Below are 19,109 nucleotides of genomic sequence, written 5' to 3' on the forward strand. Positions count from 1 at the left end.
GGTTGATTCCCAGTGAAGGATAGTCTGCAGCAGGGTTGTGTGATGTCCCCATGGTTGTTTAATTTGTTTATGGATGGGGTGGTTAGGGAGGTAAATACAAGAGTTTTGGAGAGAGGGGTGAGTATGAAGTCTGTTGGGGATGAGAGGGTCAGGGAAGTGAGTCAGTTGTTGTTCGTGGATGATACAGCACTGGTGGCTGATTCGAGTGAGAAACTGCTGAAGTTGGTGACTGAGTTTGGAAAAGTGTGTAAAAGGAGTGGATGGGTCTTTCTTCGTCTGTTTCCTGGTGCTACCTTGCTGATGCAGGAAATGGCGATTAAGTATAATGGTAAAAAAATATTTATATATAAAGAGGACATACGTAAGTATACATGGGTTAGTAGGAATAATGATAAAAGGGCATCATTGGGTTACATGCTAATTGATAGGCATGCAAAACAGACTCTTGCATGTGAGTGTTTTTAGATGGGCATCTGATGCGATGTCCAACAAGTACCTGATGGATGCTTGGGTGAGGATTTGTAGGGATTTTCAGAAAAGAGGAAATAACATGAGTAAGAAAAGCGTCATGAAAGTCAGTGAGCTTGAAAAAGAGATGTGTGAAGAATTACTAGAAGAGATTGGGTGTAGAATGGCAAAAGGTTAGAGTAAATGAAACAAAGGAGTGGTTGAGGAATGGGTGATATTTAGGGAAGCAGTGTTGGTATGTGCAAGAGAAGTATGCGGCATGCAGAAAGTGGGAGGTGGGCATGTGAGAAAGAATAGTGATAGGTAGGATGATGAAGTAAAGTTGCCAGTGAAAGAGTTAAGAGAGCTGTATAGGTGGTACAGGAAAGAAGTGTACAAGAGAAAATGATAGGAGGTCAAGAGGAAGGTGAAGGGGTTGAAAAAGAGTGCTAATGAGAGTTGGGATAAGCAATTAGCAGTAAGCTTCTGGGAGAATAAGATGTTTTGGAAGGAGGTTAATATTGTGAGGAAAACAAAAGAACAAATGGAAACATCAATGAAAGAGGCAAATGGGGAAGTAGTAACAGGAAGCAATGAGTTGAGAAGATGGGGTGAGAATTTTGAAAGACTTAAATTTGTTTGATGATAGGGTAGCAGATGTAGAGTGCTTAGGTCAGGGAGGTGTGAGAAGTAAGAGTCTTGGAAAGTAGTTTGGTGAAGAGAGAAAAGATGAGAGCACAGTGTCAGATGAGGGAGAAACAATGTGGTTGTAGGAGTGGTAGGGGATGTGTGGACCAGGTGTTTGCTTTGAAGAATGCGTGTGAGAAATACCTAAAGAAACAGAGGGATTTGTATGTGGCATTTATGTATCAGGAGGGTTGATAAGATATGCCTTGTGGAAGGTGTTACAAATACATGGTGTGGGAGGAAAGCTACCAGAGGCAAAGAGAAGTTTATAAAAAGTTTTAAAGTGTATGTACAAGAAGGGAGAGAGGAGAGTGAGTGGTTTTAGGTGGATGTTGGCCTCAAGTAAGGGTTTGTAATGTTACCATAGCCATGTAATTTGTTTATGGATGGGGTGGTGAGGGTTTTGGAGAGAGGAAGAAGTATGCAGTCTGTAGGGGATGAGGGGTCTGGGAAGTGAGTCAGTTGATTGCTGATGATATAGCACTGGTGGTAGATTTAAGTGAGAAACTGCAGAGGTTGGTGACTGAGTTTGAAGAATATGTGAAAGGAGGAAGTTGAGAGTGAATGTGAATAAAAGCAAGGTACTAAGTTTGACAAGGTAAGAGGGACAGGTTAGTTGTAATGTGAGTGTCAATGAAGAAAATTTAGAAGTGAAGTGTTTGGGATATTTGGGAGTGGACATGACAGGGAATGGAACTTTGGAAGTGAAAGTGAGTCATGGAGTGGGTGAAAAGGTAAAGGTTCTGGGAGCTTTGAAGAATGTCTGTAAAGGGAGGTCATTATCTGGGTTGGCAAAAATGGGTATTTTTTAAGGTATAGTAGTCCCAATGATGTTGTGTGGTTGAGGGTCATGGGCTATAGATGAGGATATGCAGAGAAGGGTGGATGTAATGGAAATGAAATGTTTTATGACGGTACATGGTGTGAAATGGTTTGATCAAGTAGTAATGAAAGGGTAAGAGAGGTGTGGTAATGAAAAGAGTGTGGTTGAGAGAGTGGAAGAGGATGTGCTGAAATAGTTTTACTGGATTCTGACTGCTGAAGGTTTCAAAGTGAAAGAAAAGTCTGTTTTCCTGTCTTCCTACTTGCTTACATGCCTTATTCTCTTGACAAAAAACCCTCACTCCCTCAGGTAACTTTCTTCCTACACCTTATATTTGTAACACCTTCCACATAGTATCCTTATCAACTCTGCCATACATTTTCTCCATATTTATAAATGCCACATGTAAATACTTCTCTTTTCTAAGTATTTCTTATTCTGATTCTTCAAAGTACACACTTTATCCATGCATCCTTTACCCCTCTATCACCTCTGAAACTACACTGTTCTTCCCAGGCTCATGCTTTGTGCTTGCCACCTTATTGTCACCACTTTCCCATTCATCTTACCAGGTATATTTGACATATACCTCTGTAATACAGACATCCACTTTTGTCCAGCTTGTCTTTATGCAGTGGCACGATACAGGCATTCCCCAGTCCTTAGGCACCTCACCTTGACCCATACATGTACTGAAGATCCTTACTAGCCAATCAACAAAAGTCTCCCCCTTTCTTGAAAAATTCATCTGTAATCCCCTCCACTGTAGATCCTTTGCTACACTTAGTTGTATGCAAGACTTTTACTACCTCCTCCTTCCTCACCTAACCACTTGCAATGAATCTCATTTAGCTTACCTCCACATCCCAAATATCTTGCATCTGCCACCCCATCATCTGACACATTCGAAAGTCCATCAAAATGCTAATTCTGTCTCCTCTTCACTTCTTTTCCTTTTGCCGTTTCCCCATTACCTCCCTTAACTGATGCTTACATTTGTTCTCTAGTTGTCTTAAGACTGTTCACCTTCCTCAAAAACATTTTCATAATCCCCCTGAATTTTACTGATACTCTTTCACCATAGCTTTCATTTGTCCTCTTCTTCATCCCCTGACATTCCTCTTGACCTCTTGCTGCTTCCTTATAGGCAGTGCATTTCTCAATCACTTACACTTCTTCCCTTCAGGTGGTTCCCATATACCTTTCTTTTATCTTTCAATAACAATTTAATATCCTCATCCCACTACTCCCTTTCTTTTCTCACATCCCACCTTCCACTCGCCGCACACGTCTTTAGAACATGTAAGAACTGCTTCCCTAATATTCCTAATTCACTCCCTTTATTTTAATTTCACTTGTTCTTAGCTTCTGCCATCCTTCACCGAGTCTCTCTGGTATCTCCTCACATAAATCTTATTTTCAAGCTCACTCCCTTTTACCACCCTCTTCCCACCCATATAATTTTTTTTTCATTTGAAAGCCTTTACTATCTTTCACTTTGCCTTCACTAAAATATGATCAGATATCCCTCTAGTTGCCTCTCTCAGCACATGCACATCCAGAAATGTCTCTTCAGCATGCCTATCAATTAAGACATAATCCATTAATACCCACTTACTGTTAACCTCACTCACTCGTACATACTTATGTATGTCACTTTTCAACAAAGTAATCCCATTCACCAATCCTTTTTCAGCACAACACTTCACAAGCTGTTCATTTTCATTCACAGTGGGCACTCTAAGTCCCCCTTGTACATTTAATTGCCACATCATTCACTCTCGCATTCAAAACACCCATCACTGTTAACGCAGTCCTTCACATCAAAATTCTTTCTTGCAAAACACTCACATCTCACTCCTCCTGCTACTAGGTGCACAAGCACTTACCAATATCCTCTCTTGTATCCACTTTCATTTTCACTAACATCAGTCTGAGGCTCACATACACTCCTTCACACATTCCCACAACTCTTTTAGCAAAAGTGCCACCCCTTCCTTTGCTCTAGCCCTTACAGTAATCGCATAATTAACCCCTTGGACATTCTAAAGATATCCTTATCCCTTCCTCTTAAATTTGGTTTCATCTAGAGCCAGAACATCCAGGTTCGTCACCAAACATCTCTCTTTCTCTCCCTTCTTCTCATCCTGATTACATCCATGCATATTCAGGCATCCCAGCATAAACCTTTGAGGAAAGTGAGCATTCCTTGCTTGGCTCCTTTTTCTGTTCCATATCTTAAGATTCTGAAATACAAGGAGGGGAGGGTTTTCACCCAAAAAAAACACACACATACACACACAACTCCTGCCCCTTTTAGTTGCCATCTACAGTATTTTCATGATAGAATAAATGTATAATTTTTTTGTGCATTGTAAGGGCCAAAAAATTTAATGTTTTCTGAAAAGGTTTAAACATGTATACATACATACAGTTTTCAAGAATCCATTCACCTGCATGTATTTGCCTACATGATGATGCAAAGCAAGAAGACTGTTGTACTCCTTCCTTGTTATGGTAATTAGAAAATACTCACACTGTAAATTTTTCACATACCTGTACTGTACTAGAATTGTGTTGTTTGTGCAGTAGGGCAGGCACGTAGGAACTGCTTTGTCCATCATATTCATCATTCATCTGTCATCCATTTATCTATCTGTTGTTAGTAGTCAAACTTTAATATTCAGATTATTTGAAGTCTTCATCAGATACACTAAAGAAATGAATAGCACAAGGCCCATAACTCAAGTTTGGATTTTTCCTGGCTTTTACACTTAAAGGAAATTTTAAGCTGAAATTTAACTTAAAAGTCTGAATGATATTTCTTAAACTTTATACAATTATTTTCCAATGTCTAAAGAATTGAATAGCATAAGACCCATAACTCTAGTTTAGATTCTAAGTGAATTATGCCACTTACAGAAAGCTTTCTACTTAACCTTGGTCATAACTCTGAATGTCTAAATTAGATTCTCATAAAACTTAACAGCTTTCTTGTATCTAAGGAACTGAACAGCTATGACTCATAACAAAGGTTTGGACTTTGATGTTTCTTTAAGTGAGAAGCTCTCATATTTCTTTTCTTTTAACTTTTTTTTACAATAAATACATCCACTTGCAGAAACCTCAACATAGTATTTAGACTGGTGTTTTTCAGATGTCCAATAACAATTTATTTAGGTTGTTTGCTTAGAATCCATAAACAAACTGAAAGGCTCTCATTTTTTTAATATTAAACTGAGAGACTTACATTAAATTGAATACATCCACTTTCAAAAAAGTTAATCATAGCAACCACGTGCATCATAGCAACCACCCTGGTGTTGTCCTGCCATTTACCAAGAAGGTGACTAGCATTATGCACATCAAAATGCATTTCAGTAATGTCCGTATGTATTTTTGTTAAGACATGGCTATTCATGCAGTGCTGTTACTTATTTCCCTGTATCTAAATGTTCAGTACTTTGTACTTACCATAAATCGACTAACAATACAACATATAAATACAGAGGAATTAAAAAAACAATAGACCAATGGATCCTATTGAGGCTGTTTGTGATAAAGAAATCTGAAACTCATAGATCAATGTGGTATGAATAGAAAGACACAAGATATTTCAAGGAGAAAAATACTATAAACTATTCATATATATGGAGGTGCAAGTAATGTCAGTCATGGATTTGAAGAAAATCTATTCTTAAACATATATGTGGGACTATTTTCAACCATTCATATTGGTATATGTTTCCAAATGTTAAAGATTCTAAGAAAAATTACTCTTCCACATTTGAGGTGAAATGTTGCTCATGAGTTTGTAACCATTATTATAAGTGAAATCAGATGAATCTATCCTCAAGTATCTTGTTAGATCAAGATTATTGAAGCCTTCGATAACCTTACCCATAAATCTAAAATTTTCTTTGCCCCTTTTAACTACCGTGCTCTGCTTATCTGCTTGAGATCACGAGAGATTATTACACCCGTCTTTTTTTCTTACTCAACTTGCCATTTCGTTTTTATTACCAATATGAAAAACTTTGCACTTATCGACATTAGAATTCACTTGCTCCCTGTAAGCCTGGTCTATCAGTTTGTCTTGTCCATTTAAAGCTGCAGACATTTAATTTCTGTTTAAGATTTATTACCTAATTTAGTTTCATCTTCGAATTTTGATATCTTACTATGTAGTCCATAATCGGTATCATTATTATACATGAGAAAGAGAACTGGTCCTAGGACTTGTGGCACGCACCTGTTACCTCTAACCATTCTAAGGCTTGACCATTAATCACTACGCTTTGTTTACGGCCAGTCGCCCAGTTTCCTAACCACCTAAGTACAATCCCATATATACCATATGATTTGTGACATATAGTGAATGATTACAACAGTTTTTCTCAGATAGGTTGGGTTTGACTTTTGTTACTTTTTACAAAAACTTCTGAGGTAAACTGAAGTCAATTAGAGAGATGTGTATATGTTCATGGATATCTTATTTACACCCAACAGGCTACCACGTTTGGTCAAGTAGATCGTGTCTCTCTGAGAGAGACAAAGAAGTGTTTAGGTTAAATGTTATATTTTTTATAGTTTCCATATATTTCCACCCACTGTTCATTTACTCCCAATAACTACACAGAAGGGAACACAAGTTTCCAATGGAAAACCTGTTTAATTAAGTCCTTAAACTAAACTTCTCTTCACTTTATTAAAAATAGTTGTTTGGAAGTGTAAGAGATTTTTTTCTGAACCTGATGGCAAGCTAAATAAATATGCACTTGAAACTTCCATTCAGATTTTTTGTTGATTACAGATTACAAGAAAAATTCCTCAAATACGAGAATAGTAACCCCACAACTTCTGCAACAACCATGCATTAAAAGTGTGCAACTGACAAGATAAACTAATCTTTGTCTTACTGTTACCATTTGCCATTAGATGGTAGCACCCAGCCTCATGTCTTCTGTAACAGTAAGAAGCAGACTGCTCTCTTTCAGGTTCTCTGATGTACTGCTTGTTAGACTAAGAGGGCCTAAAGAAGGGTGCTACTGTCAAAAAGTAATTCAAGGCTTTGTCAGCTTAGAACATTTTATCTGTATTGTCTATGATGTACTAACTACAGATGTTTGATCATTGTGGAAATGATGGGATTGCTACACAAGTACACAGTTTTGTGGATTTTAGCATAAAATCTATTGGTCTTACCTGAAATGTGGATGAGAATATCAAGCACCAATCCTTTGACTGCTATCTAGACATGGAAATGTCTTTCATACCCAGAATGCATTTTCTGTACTTGAACAATCCATGGACCATAGTAACATGTGCTTATGACCTCTCTGAGAGAAAAGTAGCATAGAAACCCATGACATAGAAAGATAAACTAAAACAGTGGTTACCCACTCCTATGGTGACTTTCCATTGAAAGCTTAATAATCACAAATAAAGTTGACAGGGATATTCTAGTCTGGAGACATATCACTGTGGCTAACTCTTCATTAGAGTTTGAATGGACCATGTTGAGGCAAACAAGCAACCAGTGTACAATGTTTTTTTCAGGCATGATTTCACATATGAGTATGATGATATAACCCAAGGAACCCTTCTCTGGTGGTTCCTTCAAATTCAAGGCTGCACTTGAGTAAAATATGAAGCACCTAAAGAAAAAATTATCATGATTTTGAGTATGTGGTTGAGGAGGAAGCAGAAGGATCATAGGAAGCATAGAACCCTAAGAGAAAATACAATTGAGGCAACTATATACAGCTGATCAAATTACTCGAGAGTGTAGACTGGGAAAAAGACATACAAGCACAGGATACTAAAACAGGAGGAATTATGTGGAAAGAGTTGTGGTTCAATATGAAATGCCAAAAAGTAAGAGAATTTAGGGATGCACTGTGGAAGAGGTTCAAAAATTATTATAGCTAGTGAATATCAAAAAGATATAGGAATATTAGAAAGATGGAGCGAGAAATGAGTACTGCAAGGTAAGCAGGGAGAAGCAGAGGTGTTTAAAAGGACATTGTGGACAAGGCAAATGATAATGCAAGGTTTTTCCATATATTCATGAGAAGCAAACTATCAGATAAAGAACAATAAATCAGGTTAAGGGACTCAATGGGAAAGATTCTTGAAGAAGACTAGGAAATAAGTGAAGAAATATATGAGAAAACTGAAGCTGTTTTAACATTGGAGGCTGATACTACAGCAGTGCTGGTAGTTAAAATAAATTGACCCACATAAGGCACATGGACAAGATGAAGTTTGTCTATATTTGTTGAAGGAATGCACTGAAGTAGAATCATCTAGCCAAGAGATACTAAGCCAGGCTTAGAAACAAAATCAAGTAGGATTCAGTACAGTGTTCATCAAGAATGACAGACCAAGGGAAGAGAGGGAAAAGTACAAAGAATACTGTCAAAATGCAAAAAAAAATAAAAATAATAGAAAAATGGAAGACAACAAATGCAACAAGAAGACAGACCACTGCTATCAGTGCTGCAGAGAGGTCAGGAATATTAGGCAAGGGTAATGTTTGCCTAAAATTATTGTATACAAATCCCGATGGATTAGTAGTACATATAAAGAGCTGTATAAGGAATAATGCTCCTGATAACGTTGGACTTGTGGAAACAAAGTGTAGTTACGACATAAAATCTCACCTTTTCCATCCATAGAGGTATATGATAGTAAAAAGTGAAAGAAAAGACAAAGAAGGAGAAGGATAGCTATCCTATTAAGAAATACCTTAAGTTTCAGGAAACAGTAGTAGATGGCCTATTCATACAGTTCGTAATGGGAAGGGTAACTGTGGGAAAGAAGTGGACAGTAGTGTTGGTGACATACTTGTAATTCACCAAAGAATTGTCATAATCTAGAATAAATACATAATGACAGCAACAAAGGAAGAATCAGTATGGTACATGAAGCTGTAAAACATGCACTTATTAGAGAATTGGGGATTTCAGTTATAAGGAGATGGACTTGCAGGACTTGGATTCTCCAGGTAACTGGGAATCATGGAGAGACAAATTTGTAGAGTGTGTATGGGAAAAGATTCACCCTCATTACTCAATCTTATCTTCACATATAATATATATTGTACATCGCTTGGAAAAGTGATCATGTAATGCTTAAATTTGATTATATCGTAAACAAGAAAGTAAAAAGAGCAGAGATGGGACAGGACTTTATGAGGAAATACAAATATGAAAACTACACAGAACTTAACAGAATCTATGGTAACATAGATTGGAAAATTGAATGTAGTAGCCAGGAATCAGAGTATTGTGATAAAGTTTACAATAAAGGAGTAGGAACTTGTGTACCTCATGCCTCAGTTACAAAGGGATGGTTTAATCAGAGGTGTCAAAAATCAAGGGATCTTCATTATGAGCAATGGTGTTAGGCAACACTCCAGCCAGCCAGCTTATGCAAGGTATAATAGAGCACAAAACAAGTATAGCAGGATAAGAAAGGAGGAACAGAAATTTTGAAAAGAATATTGTGGACAAGGATAGTGAAAATCCAAAACTTTTCCATAAAGCTGCCAGAAGTACATAGAGGCCTCATGTAATAAATGAGATGCATTCTTGGGTAATGTATGTTAAGTGAAAAATCCATTAAAGGGATCCATTACAGCATGGTGCCTATAGAGATCCATTCCTGATATCAATTCTTATACTAGTAAGTGCTGAACAGTGGCTTACCCTGGTAACAGTAAAGGCTCTGAAGATGTTACTTTGGTGTTTTATATAAGAAATGAAGACACTTAATATGAATACCTAATGAAACTAAATGTAATCAACATTCACACGTCTGTCAGAGCTTGCAGGGTTGGTGATCTCCTTCACCTTCCAGTGGCTTATTCCTTGTGTGGGAAAAATTTCTTGCAATTTATGATGTGGTGGACTGACTGCTTCTTTTTATCCTCTCAGAGTTATCAAGTATTATTTTAGTGGTAGAGGATGCTAATCAAATTGACTAACCTACATGTGACTAACTATTGCCTGCCTCACGTGCATCTCTAATTTCATATTAATCACTTTCCTGGGCATCTTAAATGCTTTACCTATATTTGCACTTGTAGGATATTTTCCAGACATGATAAGTTTAAATGTTCTCTAAACATACATAGAAGATAGTTAAAAAGAGAGCAACCAAGACCATACTTATTTGGTTCAAACAGTGTATGCAGAAATGGGAGCTGATATTTCTTCTACATTTGATGGATTATTTTTATTTTTTGTTTTTTAATGACCACTATATAAACTCTATTTACAAAATGAACACTTTTTCACATCCGTTAAACGAAACTGTGTTATACAAGGCCCTGTTTAAAGAGGTTTCTCTATACACTGTCAGTTAAAGAGCAGGTACTCAGGTTAAGGGATATTGAGGGAAAAATAGTTGGGGTTGATGTGAGGAACTGAATTAAAGTTCAAAAAATTTTTCACCATAGAAGACAATATAGCCCCAACACAAATGATATGGAATGGGGATGAGGCCTCAGAAAACATTAGGATATCTAGAAGAAACATGAATGGAATACTAAAAGGTTTGACCTAAACAAGGCTTATGGTTCAAATGAAATTTAACCATATGTGAATAAGATATGTAACTGGAGAAAAGCAAAGTGCCTTGGGAGTGAAAAAGGGTAAATGTCATACTCATCTATGAAAATAAAGACCAGTAAGAGGTGCTGGACTATGGACTATTCTCCTTGATGAGTGTAGTATGTAAGGTACTGAAAAAGTTAAATCTGAAAGTAAATGGATAACTTTATTCAGACAAAAAATTACCCAAGTGAGGGCAACATAGTTTTAGGAGGTCATGTGTAACAAACCTCTTAGATTTTTATAAGAGAATGAGCATTGTCTTAAATGAAATGGAAGGCAGGGTAGGATATTTGTATCTTGACAGTCAGAAAGCATTTGACATTCTACCACATGGGAAGCTTATTAAGAAGCTGGATTACCAGGCAGGAATAAGGGGGAGACTCATTAGATGGCTTAAAGATTGCCTAAGTGGAAGGGAACAAAGGACACATGTCAAAGGGGCCTTCTCCAAATGGGTGGAGGTCAACAGTACAGTGCCCAAGAGTTTTGTTTTTGGACTTACTTTTCTTCACCTATGTGAATAAATTGCCTGAAGGTATGGACTCAACTTAAATACGTTTGTAGATGATGCAAAGATCATAAAAAGGAAAGCTAAGAGCAAGGAGGATTGCATCAGCTTACAAAGGGATTTAAACAGTTTAGACATCAAAGTTGGTCTGATACATAGTTGTTGAAATTCAACAAGCAAAAGGAAAGTAAAGAGGATGAGACAAAGTGAAAGATGATCCATATGAAATTATCATATAACAGGAAATGAGTGGCAGGATTTTCTGTGAGAGGACTTGGGGTTGACATCATCCCTAACCTGTCACTACAGTCCCACATTAGGAGAACGGTAAAGATAAACTGTCTTCTGGCAGATATCAGAAAAGCTATCAAGTACCTGGATAAGGAAATATCTACAAGCTGTTCATATCCTATATAATTCTCAAATTTAAACATATGTCTCAAAATTAAGAGAACTAAATTTCAGGGAAGGCTAATGACCTGACATAACACTTAAAGTATTAAAACAGACTGAGGACATGGACATTAAACAGATCTTCAAGAGATGTAGGAATAGTGGATGCAGCCACAGAAAATAACATGAAATTAAGCATGAAATTTGTTAAAAAATGTAAAGAAATACTTTTATAGTATAAGAGAGGCATATGAATAGAACAGAATGACTGAACACATTGTTAATGCAGAGAGCATACATGAATTTAAGAAGCTGATAGAAGAGAAACTTCATTAGATGGGACTTTATGAGCATAAAATTCACTCCCTCTATAGTACAAGTAAGTTATTACAAAGCAAACAGAATATATAAATTCAAGGTGAGTTATAGAACAAAATGTTCAAGGGATGGCACCCCACAAGTGTAAAATTCCCTCCCTGTACAGTACAAATAAGTAATTACACACACACACACATACATACAGATGAAAGAAAGGCCCAACCAACCCACATACACATGTATATACATAAATGCCCACACACACACATATACATACCTATACATTTCAATGTATACATACATATGACATACACAGACATATACATATATACACATGTACATATTCATACTTGCTGCCTTCATCCATTCCTGTCACAACCCCGCCACACAAGAAAAACAGCACCCCCCCTCCCCCTCTCATGTGCGCAAGGGAGCGCTAGGAAAAGACAACAAAGGCCTCATTCATTCACACTCAATATCTAGCTGTCATGTGTAATGCACCAGAACCACAGCTCCCTTTCCATTTCCAGGCCCCAAAACCACCAGTTGCAGAAAAATGTGGATGCCTTTGGAGTGTAAAGTTCACTTCCTGTATTATTCCTGAAGCTACATTGTTTTTCCCCAGTCTGATCATCTGTGCATGCCACCACCCATTCAATCACCACCTTTTCATACAACTTACAAAGTACACTCAACAAGCTTATACCTTTGCAATTTAAATGGTCACCTTTAACCACATTGCCTTTATACAATGGCACTATACTGGCATTCTACCAGTCCTAAGACACTCACCATGAGTCATACACATATTGGAAATCCTGACTAAACATTCAGTAACACAGTTACCCATTTCTGAAGAAATTCAACTGCAGTATTATCCACTCCTGCCTTGCCACATTTCATCTTATGCAAGGCTTCCACCACCTCTTTTCATTTCACCAAACCACATGACATAACTCTCTCACTCTGCATATTTCCTTGATCTATACTTGCATCATGTACCAATATATATATATATATATATATATATATATATATATATATATATATATATATATATATATATATATATATTTGCTTTGTCGCTGTCTCACGCGTTTGCGAGGTAGCGCAAGGAAACAGACGAAAGAAATGGCCCAACTCACCCCCATACACATGTATATACATACACGTCCACTCACGCAAATATACATACCTATACATCTCAACGTATACATATATATACACACACAGACATATACATATATACATAATTCATACTGTCTGCCTTTATTCATTCCTGTCGCCACGCCGCCACACATGAAATGACAACCCCTGCACGTGCGCGAGATAGCGCTAGGGAAAGACAACAAAGGCCACATTTGTTCACACTCACTCTCTAGCTGTCATGTATAATGCACTGAAACCACAGCTCCCTTTCTACATCCAGGCCCCACAAAACTTTCCATGGTTTACCCAAGACGCTTCACATGCCCTGGTTCAATCCACTGACAGCACGTGGACCCCGGTATACAACATTGTTCCAATTCACTCTTTTCCTTGCGCACCTTTCACCCTCCTCTATGTTCAGGCCCCGATTGCTCAAAATCTTTTTCACTCCATCTTCCACCCACTTCTCCTTGTTCCCTCCACCTCTGACACATATATCTTCTTTGTCAATCTTTCCTCACTCATTCTCTCCATGTGACCAAACCATTTCAATACACCCTCTTCTGCTATCTTAACCACACTTTTTATTACCACACATCTCTTTTACCCTTTCATTACTTACTCGATCAAACCACCTCACACCACATGTTGTCCTCAAACATCTCATTTCCAGCACATCCACCCTCCTCCACACAACTCTGTCTATAGCCCATGCCTCGCAACCATATAATATTGTTAGAACCACTATTCCTTCAAACATACCCATTTTTGCTTTCCAAGATAACTTTCTTGACTTCCACACATTTTTCAACACTCCCATATATATATATATTATATATATATATATATATATATATATATATATATATATATATATATACGTATATACATATATATATATATATATATATATATATATATATATATATATATATATATATATATATATATATATATATATATATATATATATATTTGCAATCACCACTGGAAAGAGAAAATAAGAAACTGTGAGTACTTTCATTTATTTCATTCTCAGACAGAGTGGAGGAGATACAAGTGCTGAAGTCCTTAAAAGCACAGAGGTAGCAGTGAGGTGGGGCTTCATTAATCCCTGTGGAGAGCAGGTGGACACTCTAATTATGTGACCTGACGTCTGACCTTCCTTTCTTTACATTGTGTGTGGACAGGGTTATTCTGATGGATACTTCTAAATAATCATTTCATTTAACAGATTGTCACATATAAAATGGCCAAAGGACATATTTACATTATGATCAAATGTGCCTGAGATCAAACATGTTTCAGTTACACATTTGATCATAACGTAAATATGTCCTTTGGCCTTTTTAAATGTGACAAACTGTTAACTGAAATGATTATTAAGAAGTATCCACTAAAATAACCCTGTCCACACACCATGTAAGGATAGGAAGATCAGATGTCAGGTCACATAATTAGTGCCCACCTGCATTCCACAGGGATTAATGAAGCCCCACCTCACTGCTTCCTCTGTGCTTTTAAGGACTTCAACACTTGTATCTCTCTCACTCCGTCCGAGGATGTGATAAATAAAACTACTCACTGTTTCTCATTTTCTCTTTCCAGTGGTGATTGTGCATATACCTCTTCACAGTGAAGGGAAGATTCTGCATATGCATATATATATATATATATATATATATATATATATATATATATATATATATATATATATATATATATATATATATTTCTAGGAGTCCACAGGGAAAATGAAACAAGATAAGTTCCCAAGTGCACTTTCGTGTAATAATCATATCATCAGGGGAGATACAAGAAAGAAATATAGGTCAGCTGATATACAATGAAGAGACATAGCTAGGAAGCCATTTAGTAAACACATGTTTACCAAATGGCGTCCTAACTACGTCTCTTTGTTGTATATCAGCTGACTTATATTTCTCTCTTGTATCTCCCCTGATGATGTGGTCATTACACGAAAGTGCACTTGGGAACTTATGTTTCATTTTCTACATGGACTCGAAGAAATATGCCTGATCATGTGCAAAAATTGTGATCCTTTCCAATATATATTTATATATGTTAAGTTGTTCAGTACATAAATATACTCTGTTAATATATTTTAATGACAATGATGCTCTTAGTAGTTATGTACTTCTTACTTAAATATTCCAATTTAATCCATACTATAAACAGTCTATAGCAGAACAACTGATTAATTACTGTTGTTTCTTTGCATGATCATTTGCTCATTATAGATAATGCATGTACTTTAGTCACTGCAGTTTTTTCATTTTGTGACTATGACAGAAAGCTACATTATAGACTCTGACACAGGTGTAAGGTTATAAATAATTTTATTACTCTGTCTAGTATAAAATGTAGTGCTTCAAGTTTGGGTTTTAATTTTATTTCATGACACAGCTTATTTATGATATTTACAATTTGCTGAAGAAAAGAAAAGTTTGAAAAACTTTAAAAACTGCTGAGTTAAAGTTTTTAACAACATAGTTTAGCATCAATATCATTCCATGTACTCTTATTTTTATATCTTAACTCAAGTGCAGTAAACCCTAAGCATAACAGAATGAATTGGGCAACATTTTTTAATAATCTGAAATTACATAACACTGTAGACAATTAAAGTCTGGTTTGCTAATTGGAGACACTTTTTTTCTTCAAATAGTTTTCATGATCATTCTGCTTTTGGGAATGCAGTTATTATATTACTAGACACCAATGCAAAATATACTAATGATAATTAAAACAGAACTAGAAACAGTACTTTTATATAGTAGCTAAGGTATTGAAATAACCATGGTGAAAGTTATTCATTAACGGTTACTATTATTGTTTATCATTGTGATGACATTCAATCTTACACTGTTTACATTACAAATGCTTACATATATGTTGAATTGTATTTTAAAATCATAACAATATCTTACATCTAATATTTTTCATTATTTACCTCCTCTTAAGTGATAACATTTGATTCTGATGTTAAAGGCTCTACCTAATACTCTGCCATTCTGGAATGAATACAGGCAATGGCCTACACTTTCCTCAAAATTTCCAGCATGGTTCTCAAACTCATGTGAATATTTTTTAAGGAGCCTTGAGTGGGTTTCTTTAATTGGTTACACATTATTCAGATGCTATTTCCAGTCACTGCTGCCAAGAAAGCAGAAAATTATCAGCCCATTTATGGTTGATGAGTCTATTAAACAATAAGAGACTCATGCAAAGCAGGTCAGAAGTATATGGACTGCCTGGTTATACACAAAGCAGTTTCTTGTTTTTATGTAGTTTTTTTTCTTGTGCATAAAAATCTTCCAAATTGAATTCTATTATACTGAGGGTTTACTGTATAGTGCTTTTATTCTTTCTGATAATGTTTGTTAGTATTTAATATTCGATGCTATTTTTTCAGTAATTTTCATTGTTCAGTGGAATGTTTCATACCATGTGTGATAATTTGATTTTGCCATGAATTACTGAGATACTGTATTGATAATGATGAGGTCGATATGAAAATGATAGCCACTAATTTTTGTACCGTACTGTATAGAATTGATGCCATTTAGGAGCAAAAGAGTGTGCAAATGTAAAGAATAGATACTGCTATATGTTGGTCAAATTTTTTGTGCTATAAAATGTTCCTTTTAATTAAAAATCGTGGAAATGTCATACATAGATTTTCATTACTGTGGCTACTGTTCTTGCCCTTTGATAGTTTACTTTTTTATATGTGGTGTGACAAGTAAATCTTCCCTCCGATCTATATGCTCCAAATATGATATGTGATTGGTACAAAAAAGGGTTGTTGTATACAGCTAAATATTTGTTTGGAGTAGAGAAGTACCAAAATGGATTAGGACAGGATATTGGAGGAATATGTGACAGCTACTAAATGAATAACAGTTGAGATTATTTTGTATTAGAAAAACATAAAAGAAAATTTGGGACAGTTCATAGCTTTAGGTGGAGATCACCATGTAAAAACATTCAGGAGAATGAAAGAGTTTGGTAGTGAATGAAGATTTAAAATAAGATAATGTATAGCTGGCACACACAAAAGAGTATCAAATTGGAAGGTACAGTATAAGGAAGATGGCCCAGGTCTCTGCTGGGCCTGCTGACCCCTACAGAGTTACCACTTGGCCTACCACCCTCAGGTCGTTCCATCATCACCAAAAAAGGAGATGGGTCGCAGGTGAAGGAGAGTACAGATTCCAGTACGACCATAGAAGAGGAAGATGTTAAGGGTAAGCTGTGTATTTAATGAAATATTCTCACATATTAGAGATACTGAAATAATATGAAAAGCTTTGCCATGCAATTTAAAAATCACTCTACTTATATTTTAGTTGCTTTTTGCATAAACCAAAATGAATCTTGATAAAATACTAACTGATTTGAATTTTTTAACTAAAACTTCAGTAATCTCTTCCATTCTATCACTGAAAATATAATCGAGACAAAGTACAGTATTAAGTGATATTGAGAGCTTATCCACTGTAGTAGTATCAGTTTATCCAGTTTCCTGACTACATTCAAATAAAGCTTTTCATAATATTTCATTGACTTACAACTTTATCAGTCAGCTCAATATATTGCAGGAAAAAAAATCTAATTCAGTCGTGTCCTCTATCAAATAATAATTATTGTAAATCACTTTACATACACTGAAGAATTTCAGTGTCTGAATTATTCAAGGGGCTATTTTCATTGCCTTAAGCAGTTATGCACAGAGCTCTGTCTTTCATTCAGCAGAACTTTTTACTTATACTTTAAGCAGGATGTAATTCTTTTATATATATATATATATATATATATATATATATATATATATATATATATATATATATATATATATATATATTCTATTTTTCCTGCAACATATCAATATGATATTGAATATATATACCACAACTTGATTTATTCATTATCTATAGTTTATATATATATATATATATATATATATATATATATATATATATATATATTATTATTATTATTATACTTTGTCGCTGTCTCCTGCGTTAGCGAGGTAGCACAAAGAAACAGACGAAAGAATGGCCTAACCCACCCACATACATGTCCACACACACACATATACATACCTGTACATTTCAACATATATATACATACACAAACATATACTCATATACACATGTACATAATTCATACTTGCTACCTTTATACACACATATATATATATATATATATATATATATATATATATATTTTTTTGCTTTGTCGCTGTCTCCCGCGTTTGCGAGGTAGCGCAAGGAAACAGACGAAAAAAATGACCCAACCCACCCCCATACACATGTATATACATACACGTCCACACACGCAAATATACATACCTACACAGCTTTCCATGGTTTACCCCAGACGCTTCACATGCCCTGATTCAATCCACTGACAGCACGTCAACCCCGGTATACCACATCGATCCAATTCACTCTATTCCTTGTCCTCCTTTCACCCTCCTGCATGTTCAGGCCCCGATCACACAAAATCTTTTTCACTACATCTTTCCACCTCCAATTTAGTCCCCCACTTCTCCTCGTTCCCTCCACCTCCGACACATATATCCTCTTGGTCAATCTTTCCTCACTCATTCTCTCCATGTGCCCAAACCATTTCAAAGCACCCTCTTCTGCTCTCTCAACAACGCTCTTTTTATTTCCACACATCTCTCTTACCCTTACGTTACTTACTCGATCAAACCACCTCACACCACACATTGTCCTCAAACATCTCATTTCCAGCACATCCACCCTCCTGCGCACAACTCTATCCATAGCCCATGCCTCGCAACCATACAACATTGTTGGAACCACTATTCCTTCAAACATACCCATTTTTGCTTTCTGAGATAATGTTCTCGACTTCCACACAGTCTTCAAGGCTCCCAGGATTTTCGCCCCCTCCCCCACCCTATGATCCACTTCCGCTTCCATGGTTCCATCTGCTGCCAGATCCACTCCCAGATATCTAAAACACTTTACTTCCTCCAGTTTTTCTCCATTCAAACTTACCTCCCAGTTGACTTGACCCTCAACCCTACTGTACCTAATAACCTTGCTCTTATTCACATTTACTCTTAACTTTCTTCTTTCACACACTTTACCAAACTCAGTCACCA

At 36.2% G+C, this 19,109-nt stretch overlaps 1 protein-coding gene across 19 annotated transcripts in view; it reads left to right on the forward strand.

Annotated features, from left to right (window-relative positions):
* CaMKII (Calcium/calmodulin-dependent protein kinase II) overlaps positions 1–19,109 on the forward strand; it is a 391,068-nt gene that overhangs the window by 249,100 nt on the left and 122,859 nt on the right. For 17 of the 19 annotated variants that reach the window (XM_071686261.1, XM_071686265.1, XM_071686262.1 and 14 more), the window contains one exon: positions 17,128–17,217. The exons of the other annotated variants lie outside the window; for them this stretch is intronic. In XM_071686261.1, coding sequence (XP_071542362.1) covers positions 17,128–17,217 — 90 coding nt within the window. The remainder of the gene's footprint in view (positions 1–17,127; positions 17,218–19,109) is intronic. 19 annotated transcript variants of the gene reach the window in all.

Source organism: Panulirus ornatus, chromosome 42, assembly GCF_036320965.1.
Source record: "Panulirus ornatus isolate Po-2019 chromosome 42, ASM3632096v1, whole genome shotgun sequence".
Classification (NCBI taxonomy): Eukaryota; Metazoa; Arthropoda; class Malacostraca; order Decapoda; family Palinuridae; genus Panulirus; species Panulirus ornatus.